The sequence below is a fragment of the Cydia fagiglandana genome, chromosome 8 (genome assembly GCF_963556715.1).
Source record: "Cydia fagiglandana chromosome 8, ilCydFagi1.1, whole genome shotgun sequence".
In the NCBI taxonomy this organism is placed as follows: Eukaryota; Metazoa; Arthropoda; class Insecta; order Lepidoptera; family Tortricidae; genus Cydia; species Cydia fagiglandana.
The window spans coordinates 16,458,905-16,475,339 of NC_085939.1; the positions used below are offsets into that span (position 1 = coordinate 16,458,905).

The following is a 16,435-nucleotide window of genomic DNA, read 5'->3' on the forward strand; positions in this document are numbered from 1 at the left end:
TTCTTCGAATGAACTAATTTTAATTCAGGTATGCCATGAACTATGCACCTTTTTAGAATATGTTTACTTTTTATATTTTTACAGGCTGACAGATCAAAAATATAAACTAGGTAAGTCTTAATTGAATACATTTTTTCATGAACGATTTCTGCTCTATACATCATTACCATAGAGTAATAGGTATAAGGTATAAGAACGAGTGGTAACTCCATCCATACATCTGTTTTCTTACCAAAACGCGCGTTATTTCGTAGGCTGCATACCCAGGGATGCCCAGGGTTTGAATCCACGATTTTTAACCACCACACATATGCAAAGTTTGGCAAAGTTAAGGGATAGAATAAACAAAGGTGGATTCATAGTAACTTCACAAAATGCCTTCTTATAATTTTTTATTACTGAATTGTTTTCCATCGCATTTTCTCGGAAACGTTCGTATTTGTCATGCCGCTTCAGTCCACCTCAGTACTTTTTGTACCGAGACTGACTGAAACAGTAAGACTTCATATGTCGATTCAACCGGTTAGTAGGTAACCCTATTCACAACAAACACAAGTTGCAAAATAATAATTTACTTCTCACAAAATGTTAATTTACAAAAACAAAAAAATTACGAACTGTCATCCGAGGAGTATAGCGCTTCGCGCGGGTTGAGCGCGGGCGGCGGGGAGGGGGGCGCGCGCTGCCCGTGGCGCGATGACACTAGAGTGTCCGACGAATCCGACACTAGGCTGCCGCTGCTTCGCGAATTCCGCGATATAATACTGCCCTGTGTATAGTAAAAATATATAAAATTATCGTGTTAGCGTGTTACCGTTAAATCATTTGTATAATGTGCACCGATAGGGGTGCCCTGCCCGCGCCCGCAAAATGTACCTAATATTATTTAACAGCCATTTTTGATTGTTTATCGCGATGAATATTATATCAAAAATATAGGTAGGTAATATATCTTTTCTCAAAAATGGACGGCAAAGTCGACTTTGCCGTTTAAAAAATAGGTCGCGAAGCGCGGAGTTTATGGTCAGTCAAAAATTAAAAAGTTAAAAACATTGCAGTCGCGATTTTGGGACTGCAATGTTGCATACAAATTCCATTATTTGTCGAGTTCCAAACTTTTTAAAAGTTCAAATGGCCATATCAAATGAAGGCACAGGCCCATTAAACAGCCAAACAGATGATTAGTACGGCGACTATTTAGTTGTCTCAAATAGGTTGGCGTATTTTCGGCAGAAAAATACACTTCTATTTTTTTATTAAAAAAATAAAAAGGCGGCAAGGGCTTTTCTCTGTGAAAATATATACGTAAGAACGTTGCTTTTGTAAAATGTTTCTATGATATTTATGTTTCTTGCACCATTTTTGAGAAAAGCACTATATATGACTCGGCTGGAAGGCTACTTGCTGGCTTCGGATTCAATTAAACGGACTCCCAAGGTCGTCCGTTTAAAACGAATCCTCAGCCTGCAAGTAGCTACTTCCGAGCCTCGACAATAATGTACTATTCTGATTCCACCCTTGGAACCGCAATTATCGTTCACGGAGGCTATATGATACAACTTTATGAGGAATCCCACAAAAATAATTGACCGATTCTACCTAGCTCGTGGACTATACAAATGAGTCAACTGTGCGACTTACTTTTTTACTCTTGGTAGAGGAATTCATTTCTTGCAGTACGTCTAAATACTGTTGTTCTTCGTTGTGAATATTCTTCGTGTCTCCCATTTGTTTTTCTATCATCTCCGGCTTCTAAAACAAGTTTACGCTAATAAGTTTAGGTCCACGGTTGTTTACACTAATGTGGATGCGCACGTCGTTCCGGTGTGGCGACCGGCGGCAAAATGCCTTTCGTAATGAGTCAGGCTATTGTAATGTCAACCTTATGACTTAGAGAAGTTGGTAGTTAATTGTATGCATTTTTGTTACTTATGCTATTATTTGCTATTTGCCGTAGTTTCAATAAACCGAGAGCAATGTCATTTTCACCAAATGAGCTCTTAAGTCCTAGTCGGTCAGCTTAAAAAAATGACACCTATACGCACGGACGCAGGGCCGAGCAGTTTTTGCCACAAACCCGGTACGTCAATATGCACTTATGCGAGCAGTCGAATGTGTGCGTGTGAAATCGGCGCGTCGGGATCTTCTTTCACGAGTTCAAAATCCCTTTTTAACCCTTTACCGTGTGTTAGGGATGTGTTCTATTTTCGATAGGTAAGACTGACATTCGATTGTCATTTTTGAAATGTCAGCCTGGTAAACATGTAGCCTGGTAAACATGTAGCCTGGTAGGTACTAACGAAGAGCATATGCTCGCCTCGAGCCCTAGTGGGGCCAGCGGGTACTGAATCCGCATCGCACGGCCCCAGACACGTTGCAGGGATGGGGATCAAGCGTTCTGATCCCCCCTGCATTATGAGGGTGCTCTGGCGATAAGCCGGGGCTGCCGATGGGCGCTGAGGTGGAATGACATCGATCCCTCACGAACGGCAAAGAGGGTGAAACGCCGGAGTGGGTTTAGTGGGTAGGGCCAAATTCTCCCCCCCACCCCTCACCCCAAGAGAGGGATAAGGAGCGGCGAGTCCCACGCACCGCGTGTAAATGCATTCTGACTCCGTAAAAAATGGTACTAACCGTCACCATCTGCATGGTCTCCCGTATGTGCTGTATGTGTCCGAGCAGATGCGCAGACTTGGTGATCTTCTCCACCTTGACCAGCTCGGTCATCTTCACATGCGTGCTCTGCGCCTTCTTCGGGACAATGCTGGCCCTGTCTGGCTCCTCGTCAGATTCCGGTATTTCGGCGATTCGCTCCTTCGGCTCGTGTTCACAGTTGCTGGGGGGCGAATGATTTTAGAGCGGGTTTAGTATGTACCTAATATACCTATACCTCTAGCCTCTAAGGTACATGTTAGCTTAGGCTTACAATTAGACTTTTAAAAAGCTCTTACTTCCTCCTACAAACAGCAATACTCTTAAATGTTCATCGGTAGACCTTATGCCTTTTGTAATAAGGTTTACCGATGGTCAGTTAACAGTGGGGGTGATGGTACACAGCAATGAATAGAAGCATCCAGGGCTGCCAGATTCATAAAATTCGATATTAATTTCGTATCATCAGACTGATTAATTGTATCTAAGAGCTCGTAATGTTCAGAACGAAGTAAGTATCTGAACGAAGCTTCTATTATCCAGAAGATAAGCCTTAGAACACCAAAGACTAACTGACGACGGTGACGCGCATAGCACGGCACAGCGCAAGCCCAATATCAACGTTCATTCCGATAAGGTTCACCATGAAGCGGCGCATTTTTTCTAGAACTTGTAGAATACCGAGTTAGTAGGACTCACCCCGTGCACTGGTTGTTCTTGATGAAGGCGTAAATGTCCCGGAAGGCCTGCTGGATGTAAGACAGCGTGCTCTGGTCGATCGGAACGGAACATGACGAGCCAGAGCTGCCTGACCGCGAGGTTGCCTCCAAGGACTGCTCTGAACCTGGAACAGTGGAATATAAGACCTGATCGAGTTAGGTACACCGCTATGGCGGACTATGTAGTGTCAGCCGATTTGATCAGAAATTAAATTGGCGTCAATCTTCAATTTAATCAACAATTTTAGATTTATGAAGATTCAAAATATGCCCCCAAACGAAAATGCTAGCGTCTCAAATTGGTATTCTTGCGTCTGCCCCTCCATTTTATCGGCGGTCGAAATCGACGAGCCAAATTGGCCTTTGCCTCCGCACGGCCTGATGTGATCGGACAATTTAATCAAATTGGCGAAAAATTGTCCCGTCAGGGCTGGGTACCTTATAGTTTCCAGTACCTTCAATTATAATAGTGAATGTTCGTTACTAGGCGGGTCCCACACACAACGGGCCGCCTCGCGAGGAAATTACCGCGCGAAGCAGCTCTGTCTGTGTAGATGCCTCGGCTGCAAATGCCTCGCCGGGCGATAGGGTAAAAGGGCATTGATGTAGTACCGAAGGATTCCGCGTCCCGCCACCGGCGCAGCTGTTGCTGCTGTAACTGCTTCATCTGCTCGACGAGCTGCGAGTTCAGCTCCTCCAGCTGTTGCCGGTGTGACACCTCCTCTTGCAGCTGTTGCTCTAGTATGTCCGTGTAGTCTCTGTGGTAATAATACAGGTCTTTGGAATACTCTTTAGGGGTCATACATAAATTAAGTACATCACATGAATGACACCTAACCCCCTCCATACACTGTCACATATTACCTATATTTTAGGCACGGTGTGTACTCGTAATTGACATTTCATTGAAAAGAAAACTGCCAATTACGTGACGATATCTGGGAGACCGAGCTTTGCTCGGAAAACGTATAAAACTCAAAAATGCGCGTTTCCCCAGAGATAAGACCTAAGAAAACTAAAAGTATAGGTTTAGCAAATTTCATCGAAATCGTTAGAGCAGTTTCCGAGATGCCCGAAATATACATACCTATATAAACTAGAATTGCTCGTTTAAAGGTATTTACGTGACCGAAAAGGCAATTCGGTATTAGTCCGGCGTTAGACATATAGTGCATCAAGCAAATCTTGTCAGTAGCAAACGGCGGCAAATTTGAAAAATCGCGGGTTAGCAACACTGTGTTCGAATAATTCGAAAATCGCGTGTCATCTGTGTTTTATCTGTGGAATGTGGACTGTAGTGTAGTCAGATCATACACAGCTGCTATCAGCTGATACAGCTGATACTTGATGCCTATCTCCCACATATGTATTTTACTACTTTATAGAACATTAAGTTAACGATGCCATAAACCTTGACTTACTGTAATTTACTATACAATGGTTAATGACCATTGCCATAACTTCCACTCGATTAAACCTGTTAAAACCTTAGTATATAAGGCGAGCGCTTTCTACCAATATATTCAGTATTTACTCGACTCTTGTGTTATCATTATAAACCCTTCACTTCACTTCATGGCGACCCTGCCAGTCGGGCTGCTCGAGGCAGCCACAGCTTAGACACCGCCTAGCCAGCCAGCCAGTAAGCCAGCCAGCCAGCCAACCAGCCAGCCAGCTAGCCCAGCACCAGGCCGCCGCCACTACCAACACCGCCTGTGCCTAACAGCAACCACCAGATGACTACAGGGCAGGACGAGTGCGGCATGCGCGCGCCGCCCGCCGGCGCCAGCGTCTAGGAAGAGCATCAGCCCCACCGCCGCTACCCAGCACCTGCAGCGTGTCACCAGCACCAGAGCCGTCGCTACGACCACCCCCAGTGTCCAACAACGACCATACGATGTTAAGAGGTACAATTTAAGCATTACTGTGTTTAACCAATTTCAATTATTGTTGTAAGCAATGTGAATATTTCCGTACCACCTAAATTCATAAGAATATTATGACCAATATTCAAAAGTTATATGACCAATTAAAATCACTACAGGAAGATATTAGAAAATTAGGACCAAAACGCCGAAAAGAGGCTAATGGTCAAAGTAAACTTCAGCAAGTAAAACTATTATATAATCAGTACGAAGAATATATAGAGCTACATAGTTCTAAAGTAGAAAAATCTGAAATTTCTATACAGGACAGTGAGTTAATCCAGTCTTATTTTCTAAAAATAGAAGAAATTTACAGTAAAATTATAACTCAATACGACCAAGACAACAAATATCAGGTCACAATGACGTCGAATGACAACTTTAACCTGAAAACAGCAGTAGCATTGCTACCAGCTATGGACGGTTCGGAGGCCGTCACTAGACAACTTATAGACGCCATAGAGTTGTACTCTACAATGATAAAAGATTCAGATTCACAATTATTGATGAATTTCATTATTAAGACTCGATTAACACAAAGTGCTAAACTTAGAATATCCGAAAAACATACCAGTGTAAGCGATTTAGTTGATGAGATGAAACTCCGTCTTTTACCGACTAAATCAGCTACCGCGATACAAACCAAGCTATTTACGGCAAAACAGGGAAATAGGTCAATCGAGCGATACGGACAAGAGTTGGAGGATTTATTTGTAAACCTCACAGTAACACAGGCCAATGGGAAACCAGAGGCATATACGGTCTTACAATCGTTGAATGAGAAAATGGCAATAAATAAATTCGCGGAAGGCCTGCGAAATGACAAACTAAGTACCATTATAGCTTCACGAGGATACACCTCGCTAAAAGATGCCATACAAGGTGCAAAAGACCAAGAGGTGTCCGAGGTGTGGAGGTGGAGGCGAATGACAGCCTTCATCTTTGTTTACATTCTGAATCGATTCTATTTCAAGAGATATTTCTGCTGTTAAATACCAATATATTAAATAAGATTATGGTTAATCAAAGCTAAGGTGCCTACAATGCCTACAGTGCCAACTGAGAAATCTAATAAAATATTGAAATCCAGTAGGACATCTACCTGCTGAAACAATGTTTTTATTCATATATTCTTGTTTAACGGCATAATCCACTTTTAATTTTATATTGAAATCTTCAAATTAGTTAATATTTTTATCAACATCACACACCGCTTTTAAATTGTCCGTCTATATCTATTAATAACAATTTCAAACATTTTCAATAGAGAAATCCGCGAGTGACAATTTGAATTGACGTACGTAATAGGGCGCGCTTAGCGGAAAAAAAGTTTTGGTTCGATGTAAATTGTACATTGCTACTTTTCTTAGCGCAATACTACTCTTTGAGTGTTGCCCTACTTTAGTTTGCTTTACATTGCTATTGACAAGATTTGCTTGACGCACTATAACATAAATGTAACTTAGCAATATCAACTGCTTACTTTTCCCTCTTGTTGATAGTAGTTTTGTTGCTGGTGTGTTTCATTGGTGCACTCTTCTGGTTCAGCCCCATCCGGTCTTTGCTTACTCCATTTCTAGTAAAAACATCGCTTTTTAGAATACCCATCATAGGTTTTATTTGACTTAACCGCTCGTATGCTTAGACACGGATCCGTGCGTGTGAATTTAAAGCTATTGTTTTAAATGTCACGGTCACTTTTTCAATGATTATATTTGACAGGCCGCATACGAGGGGTTAATTCAATAATGTAGGTAAGTGTTAAAGCCTTTGCGACCAGCGGCCCGTTTATCAAAAGCTTGTAACTTGTACTAATACAAGTGGAAGTCTCTTTCTAATAAAAGCTGTCAAAAAGGGACTTCCACTTGTATTACAAGTTACAAGCTTTTGATGGGCATAGAAATTACTTTTCTACCTTTATTTGTAGGTAAGTTCAGCATATTACCTGGAAGCGATTGGTTTGGTCACCCTGAAGCCATCGCCGGAACACATGCTGACACTGCTCAGCCACGTATACTGAAAGATAAGTTAGTTGAAAAGATTTTAGTGACCGATTACGTAGGTCAAGATTATGAGTTATGACACAGAGAATAATACAAGAGCGATATATAGGGAAACAGAAAATTAAATTTCGATGTTGGCAGTAGTGTTGGTTAGAACTCGAGTCCTTTGAGTCCTCTGCTTCAAGACTCGACTCATTTTTTCAGACTCTTATAATCTAGTTATTATAAGTTAGAGACCCGAATCTTTTGTAGAGACTTGAGACCTTTTTAGAGAACTCTTGATTATTTTGTTGGTACAAACAATTTCGAAACTAATTGGCTTTGTGTAATATTTGTGGATCACTTACACAAATCATATAATAACGCTAAATTTCTTTACTGTTATTTAGGAAAAGACTCAACACAGGACTCTACTCAGCGCTGAGTCTCGTAAAAACGAGCTGAGTTCTTCAAATTCAGACTTAAAGGACTCGAGTTAAGCACTAGTTGGCAGTGGGAGTGCCTAACAAACGTGACTGACCTGTTCCCCAACCCCAGTCTCATTTTTCCTGAGTGCAGCCCGCACTTTCGCCAGCGACTCGCCGCAAATGGAGTTGTGGCGGAGATCCAGCACCACCAAGGTCGTGTTGGACTGTAGCGCGAACAGCGCCGCCGAGGCCGTCGACTCTGACGCCTCGCAATTCTGGAGGTCCACGGCTGAAATGGGAGATAATTAAGTCTATTGGACGCTTCAGTATCGGTTGGCGGCCGAAGAAACAGATCTAACTTGTACCGGTCCATACCTTTGATCCACAAGTCGTCGGCCAGCACAGAGAGCAGCGCGGAGGCGCCCGCGTCGCCGAGCGGGTTGCCGCACAGCGAGATGCGCCGGAGCCCCGCCATCGCGTCCAGCTCCGGAAGCCTGTAGCGAAGCGTGTGCACCCAGTTCTCGCTGTAGCGGTTGATCTTTTGGTACTGTGGCCAAACAGTTCAGGTTAACCTTTTAAACGCTATTCGTCAATTTCGTCGACCACGACTTTGTTGCAAGAACGCGGAATTCAGATAGGTACTTATCAAATGAGGTTGCACTAATTATGTCTTAGTTGAAATGAAATTGTTGGTTTAAAAAAGGGAAAAGACCTGTTAAAATTTTTAGAAACATGCGGAAGCTGTCGAGGACTAGACAATCTAGCTACAGCTCACCTTGATTAAGTCAGCGATGTAGGACGCCCCAAGCGGCGACAACTCACAGCCGGATAAGTCGAGGGTCAGGATGTTGGGAAGACACCGCACCGCCTTGCAGATGGCCAGGCATCCCGCGTCGCCGATCAGGCAGCGCGGCAGCGCCAGGTGGCTCAGGGAGCTGTTGCTCAGAAGAACCTAGAGGCGAGACTTCAGGATAAAATACATTAATAATGAGACATGTCGTGTCGTAGATACGTTGGTTCTTGCCTTTCCTTAATTTTTGCAGTGGTGAATTACAAAGATAGTACGCACATTAAGATTGGATTAGATCGGAAAACCATCATGCAAGGGGTATATTTTTAACGTGTCGAAATATCGTTAGTATTAAATTCTGTCGTTTAAAAAGTACCTATAGAACTATTGGTATCTTGCTATATATTTAAAGTAAATAAATAGGCGAATCACATAGGTACAAAGATCTATTTATAGCCTACTTATAAAATATCGTTCTCATCCTGTCGTACCTCACTTAGCGGATTCAAGTAAGGTATCCTCAAGGGCAGTCCCTCCAGGGTCAAGGAGTTCAGAAGCGTGGTGTCGGCCAGGAGCTGCGCTACTGCTTCCACCAGGTTGGACAGCATGAACTTCGTGAGGATCACTGCTCGCTTGTTCACGGTCTTCGCGAGACGCTCGCAGTCTATTTGCTCTAGAACTGAGAAATTAAGGGTAGAATGTCACACCAATGTCGAGCACTAAAAATCTCCTGAAGCGGGTTTTAGCCATATTATTCGCTGTGCCAATCAAGAAAACAACCAAGCATCATTCTTGGCCAAATTGGGAGTATCTAAGGTTTATCAGAGAAAATATTGTCACTATAGGTGGTGGTGGTGGAAAGGGGGAGGCCTATGTTCAGCCACAGAATAACTAATAGTAGGTACTGTAATACTACCCTCGATACTGAGGATTACGACGCAAGGAGGAGGGATAAACTGCAACACCCCTAACTGTAGTTGTATATCGGCGGACCTTATTACAAAAGACATAAGCTCCACCAATGTACAGTTAACAGTGTGGGCAATGGTACAATACACTTTCTGCATTTTTTTTGCTAAGAGGGGCATGTAAATAGCGTAGAGTGTATTAATTATTGCTCGCTTCATTCCTTCGTAGTTCGTTGTGATTGCACGTCTTTTTTATGATATAAGAGGCAAACGAGCAGACGAATCGCCTGATGGTAAGCGATTACCGTTCCCCATGGACACCCGCTACACCATAGGGGTTGTAAGTGCGTTGCCGGAATTTAAGATGGGAGTACGTTCTATTCTTGCAGGTCTGAAAGACCGACCGACCGATACAGTCCGGTATATAATACCACAGACGACAGTTCATTCCACAGTTTAGCTGTCTCTTGACTAGTTTTAATGACTTAACCCTTTCAGGGTTTGACCCCATTTCGATCCTTTTGCTTCAGCGTATAGGTAACTACTCCTACTATACCTACTTCTAAATATATTATCAAACCTTTCTACTACTACTAGTAATTGACGATTTACCCTACATTAACAAAATAAAAACTCACCAGTTTTGACTTGCTGCCTGCATCGTATAGCGACTGAGTGTAAACTCAGATCGCAGCTCAGGGCGTTCAGTATTGGTGGCCACTCCGGGTATTTGATCCTATCCACGCAAAAATCCAGTAGCTTTCCATTGGCCGAAGGGATCAAGTTATTAAGAGGAGTCAAGTTTTGTAACTTGCAACATTTCACGTAGGACTGGTGGAAGATTCGGCTGTTAATAGCATCGCTCTTGCCGACCATCTCACAAAAACAATTACAATAAAAAAAGCGCGTACGAAAATTGTCGCTCTAATGAATTGATGATTTTAAGTTAATTCGATTTGTTAAATATTACTCAAAAAACTCCCATGTCAAGATTGTCAAGGCAACTGAACGTACCTAGTGTTATATTCTCTTTGGTCGAGGCTGTTCAAACTTGGAATGTGACAGGTTTACTTACTTAATCGTTTTTTACACTTTGTGTAAAAAGGTTCAGTAACCAAATAGGTCATGTACAGCGGCAGCAAAATTGCATGGACGCATTATGAATGGAACCCATTAATAAAATAATAATAAAACGTTTATTTCAGGCCTTACGCCCATAAAATTGTTACATGGATACAGAAATAATATTTATGTAGATTGTGTGCGGAAAGAGAAGAGTCGTGAAATGTAAGTATGGGGTCAACTCAACTCTTCTCTGTCCGCACAGACTATCCTTATAATATACCTAAGTATAGGTAGAGGTAGGTACAGTAGGGCCTCGATAATCCGTACACAGGCTAATCCGAACGTCGCTGTTACCCCGTGTCACCCCCATTCTTTAAGGGAAGGGAGGGAGGGAGGGAAAGCCTTTGCTTGGTCAATAAATAGAACCCGGCACACTAAATGGGGTTGGCCGGTGGAAGTTTTTAGCAGATGGATGGATAAAAATACGTGTGATACCTCATTAGATTCGTCATGATGTCTAGAAAATATCCAAAAGTTATAAGGTAGGGTCGCCTAAGATCGGACGCTTTTTTTCAAATTTTGACAGGGTTGCAGTTTAATTTTTTTTATCATATCCTACGACTATTTTCTGAATGTGCTGTTATTGAAAGTAATTAACAATGAAACAATGAATTTGGACATATTTTATTTATTTCGATAAACGCAATAGTTTGTGTGAGACACGCCTTCAAAGTGACGTATTTTTTTTCTGGATACGTTACACGAAACTCTAGTGTTGCCGAAGTTCGGACTTCTGCATAACTTCAACTCTGTTGGTGCGGCATTTGAGTGCACAACAGGAAAATATCCGATATTAAGTTAACAATAAGTAACATATCACAAAATCATCTGATATTCCGCGTTGTGTGACTAGACTAGACCAACTAATTCTTTATCATTTGCGATTTTTTAGTCCGATCTTACCTCCTCAGGCAAATTGGAGCTAAATTGAGATTCTCAAACTTTAATAATTCAGCCAGGCAGCGTTCTAAGATGGTAAATTAAGACCGGATATACATTGGTTATTTGTAAAAAACCTGGCAAGTGCGAAAAAAAAACGGAAAAAAATGCAAAAAGAAACGGTCACCCATCCAAGTACTGACCACGCCCGACGTTGCTTAACTTTGGTCAAAAATCACGTTTGCTGTATGGGAGCCCCGCTTAAATCTTTATTTTATTCTGTTTTTAGTATTTGTTGTTATAGCGGCAACAGAAATACATCATCTGTGGAAATTTCAACTGTCTAGCTATCACGGTTCGTTAGATACAGCCTGGTGACAGACAGACGGACAGACGGACGGACGGACGGACAGCGAAGTCTTAGTAATAGGGTCCCGTTTTACCCTTTGGGTACGGAACCCTAATAAATACTTGCCATAGCGTGAAAACAAACTCGAGGAGGGAAGAGGGGAAGACCGGATCAAGGTGAAATTCGAAAACACGGCAACTTTTTTTTAAACGTCCGGTGCACACGTGCTGATCGTCGCAGCGCCGATCGCGGAATGACGGGAGGGGCGGAACAAAATGGCGAAGCAAACTATGTTGCCATCAGTGAGAAATATCGCTTCGTTTGCGGTAAATTCTATGCATCCGATCTTAGGTCACATCCGGTCTTAGGCGATCCTACCTTAAACAAAAAAAGGGAGGAAAAAGTAGTTATTTTTTATTTCCCCAATATCTCAAAAAGTATTAAAATTAAAAGAAACCAAAATTAATATTATAAAAGAGGAGGATATTTCCAATCAAACATTCCATACTTGCAGAACTGTATGTCCATTATTTATACTTTTTATTCAACGCTGGACACAACCCTCCGCGCCTCATTTTCGAGAAACGCGCGCGGCATGAAAAAACGATTACGTAACATTAAATATAATTTTAAAGGTATTAATTATTCATTGAAAAATTAAAAAAAAAATATGGTGCATTTAAAACATGTCAACACATGTAATACTCCTATCCTCCTATCCTATCTGTCTTTCATGTTTTAGGCATGTTGTATCAAAGATACTGCAATAAGTTTCCACATACTTAATAAATTAAAACTATGCTTTTTTTCTCCAGTCATGGACACCAAAGCTCCAGTAATGGGCCCCCCTATAATGGACATTGCTCTATCAGTATAAAATATTGAAATAGGTCATCAGATCAGGTCCATGTTATCATAATATTGCATTATCATCTGATTTGCATATTTAATTACGAATACAAAATTTCAACTCAATCGGAAATCGGGAAGTCGCTCAAATTCAGCTACAAAGATTTGACCCACACTAACTAACAGGGCAAGTTAAATTAAAGTTTGGAAAAACTATATTAATTTATCCGAAGTCCGAGCATACCTCCTGATTGACATATTTCGTAATTACATTTTACTTCTGTATTGTTTAAACATGAAATTATGGCATGGTAAGCATCATTATGTCAATTGTCCCATCATAGGAGGTATGCAGTTTTACAGCTCCTATAATGGGATTGGGCCAAATACCACTATTTTTTTACATCTGTGGAGTCACAATATAGTGTGTTGTATACCTTATCTCATGGTAAATGCAATTAACAAAACACATTCTAGTTTCCATCAAGTATCAATTAATTAAAATTTAATAAATTAACTCACCTCTTTTAGCGAAGTTGTTAAGAATTCGTAGTGGTATATTTTTTCAGCGACATGACAACTTTTGGGTTGACGCCAATTTCTTAAAAAAACAACCAAATTTAATAAAAATTCAAACTGAAACAGCTCCAGGACTCTTATTTATGATAATATACAGCCAGTGTTTATAAACTACTTTTAGATACTTATTTTAAAGGATTTGTGGTTTTTTGTCCCATTACCGGTTCCACGTCCATTATAGGGTCCACTACTATAGTAACAGCACCAGTCATGGGACATTTAAGAGGAAATTTGGAGTATTTATGATATTTCCCTTATACATGTAAATGGTCAACCGCTTAGCGTGTAGTCCTATCCGTCTTTAATGTTTTAGGCATGTTGTATCAAAGATACTGCAATTAGTTTCCACATATTTAACAAATTAAAACTATGCTTTTTTTCTCCAGTCATGGACACCAAAGCTCCAGTAATGGGCCCCCGGTAATGGACGTGGATCCAGTAATGGGCCCCCTATAATGGACATTGCTCTATCAGTATAAAATATTGAAATGGGGAATATGTTACGGCAAAAAAATAAATTTTTGGTATAAGCTTTTATCGCTGAATGTATTTTTCTTTCCACAGCCAATTATTATTGTATTAGAACCATCGAGACAATTCTAATATACCCAAACACAATTAGTTAGGGTTTATTGCGATAAAGTTCCCATGGCCACCTCCTGTCTCCATCATCAGATTAGGTCCATGTTATCATAATATTGCATTATCATCCGATTTGCATACTTAATTACGTACTTACACAAAATTTCAACTAAATCGGAAATCGAAAAGTGGCTCAAATTCAGCTACCAAGATTGGACCCACAGTAACTAACAGGGCAAGTTAAATAAAAGTTTGGAAAAACGATATTAATTTATCCGAAGTCCGAGAATCCTCCTGATTGACATATTTCGTAACTACTTCAGCAAGGCTATGATGGTCGACTGGATAAATGATATGGCTGTATAAATGATGATAAAACTGTCATTTTATCCAGTTTTTATTGATTTGTCGTCTTTTCCACTTTTGACAGCGATAGTCGTTAAATGATTAACTGCATAACATGGTCGTTGGATAATATGTCATTTGTCTACATTTCCACCTTAAACTTAGTGGATAAGTGGATAAGTTAAATGATATAAATGCCACTTGTCTAGCTTTATACAGTTTTATAACATTCATACCGTTTTGTCCACTTGGACAACAATACACGGTAAATGGCTACGATTGTTGGATAATTAGACATATAGTCGATTTTTGACGGCTAGCCTTTGATTAATTTATCGTAGTGCTCACTGGGTCACGATAAGCGCAGTTAAGAAGCTGTGATTAGTCTTAACTTAATTGATTCATTTGTGTTACGAAAATTAACTATGTAAATTGTATTGTTTGTATTTTATTGGACTTAAATCGTACACATATAAGTCTATAGCATTCGCTAACAGACTTTCATGCATCTAACTTAAATAGAAATGGCTTAACTGTGGTAACACAATGGAATCAATTAACTTTGGACTAATTACAGGTGCTTAACTATGTACAAATTTTTTGCACTTCACTCATAAGTCATAAGTGCTCTTGTGGTATATAAGTGGTGAAAAATGCAATTTCTTGAAGTTAAAATATCGGTAGGTAAGTATCTGTTTTTTTTTCTTAAATATAATATATACAATTTGAACTTTGAATTAAATTTGGATTTACATATAACATTATCAATACGTACATTATTTGTAGGGATGGCAAGATAATAATATCATTTATTCTTGGCAGCTCATCGAAGAAAAATAGCATAGAGAACTCCAACGACGGGTCATTAAGGGCTACATGCAACCCATTTGATATGCCCAGCGAGGAGTTTCGGCACATATATAGAGTGCGCAAAGAATTGGCACTCTATTTTTGTGCCAAACTCGACGCTGACCTCAAGCCTCAACATGGCGATGGATTGCCGGCACATTTTAAAGTAAAGATATTCGTATTATGTTATGCACTATTCCTCAAATCATTATTGTCACCTTATTTAATAACGACATACCAACTTACAACTCTTTGTTTTAGGTTCTAACATCACTGCATCTACTGGCTGACGGTAGTTACCAAAGAGGAACTGGACCATGGAGACCTGAGAGGAACTGGACTGGAAGACCATGGAGAAGAAGTAGGAATAGTTGAAGTTGAAGAAGTTAGAGAAGTTGAAGTTGAAGAAGTTGGAGAAGTCGAAGTTGAAAAACTTGAAAAAGTTGGAGAATTTGAAATTAAATAAGTTGGAGAAGTTTAAGTTGAAGAAGTTGAAGATCAACAAGATGAAGATGTTGGAGAAGTTGAAGAAGGTTAGGAAGATAAAGAAGTTGGAGAAGTTAAAAGTTGCTTTTTATTTATTCTCCATACAAACTTCCACCCCCATGTCATCTCTTTTTCACCCTTAAAGGTAGGTATGGCTAATAAAATTGGTCACAAATACATAAACATTCTTTATTTCTTCTTCTTCTTAGTCGGTACACTCTTGCAAGAGTGGTCGTGGTCATCATTGTAAATCTCGATGAGTGATGATCTTTCTAATACGGCGCCATTCGTCGCAGACTGCAGCTTTCCGGGTACATTCGTAAACCGAGCACTTAGTTGCGGCCTTTATCTGGTCTGTCCATCTCATTGGTGATCTACCACGTGGCCTGGTGCCTTCGACCTTTCCCTGCACTACGAGGCGCTCTATGGAGTCATTACCACGACGAGAAATATGGCCGAAGAAGGTCAGAATGCGTGACTCCGCTGTGGTTGATAGGCGCTGTCTGATGCCAAGTTCTTTTAATATGGAGTCATTTGTACGAAACTCTGTCCACGATACTCCGAGCATCCGTCTCCAGCACCACATCTCCAACGCGTCAACTCTCTTCTTCTCGGTTTCACGAAGGGTCCATGTCTCCGACGCATAAAGGAAAATGGGGAATATTACAGTAAACGAGTCTGGTTTTCGTGGCCTTGGTAATGTTCCTATTACCCCAAATCTTTTTCATTTTGTCCATAGCAGACCTAGTAATCGCCATGCGCCGCTTGATTTCATCTATGCACCCGCCTTCGTTGGATATTAACGCCCCAAGGTAAACATATGATTGGACAACCTCACAATTTCCTATGTGTGTGATCCCTGGTAAGTTGTTATTGACGCGGTCGACAATCATCATTTTGGTTTTTGTGCGATTGATTTTCAATCCAAATTCACGGCTTGTAGCTTCCATGTTATGCAGCAGATCTTCCATATGACGAGCACTAGTTG

General features: G+C 40.8%; 1 protein-coding gene across 1 annotated transcript; it reads right to left on the reverse strand.

Annotated features, from left to right (window-relative positions):
* Positions 1-556: 556 nt before the first annotated feature.
* LOC134666706 (centrosomal protein of 78 kDa) lies at positions 557-10,414 on the reverse strand. The gene is made up of 12 exons (XM_063523943.1): positions 10,043-10,414; positions 8,988-9,175; positions 8,482-8,658; positions 8,082-8,253; positions 7,820-7,995; positions 7,242-7,312; positions 6,780-6,872; positions 3,984-4,129; positions 3,352-3,496; positions 2,635-2,836; positions 1,642-1,752; positions 557-769 (listed from the first exon to the last, which is right to left on the reverse strand). Exons 1-12 carry the CDS (start codon positions 10,278-10,280, stop codon positions 611-613), a joined length of 1,878 nt encoding a protein of 625 aa, XP_063380013.1. The 5' UTR covers positions 10,281-10,414; the 3' UTR covers positions 557-610.
* Between the last annotated feature and the right edge of the window lie 6,021 nt (positions 10,415-16,435).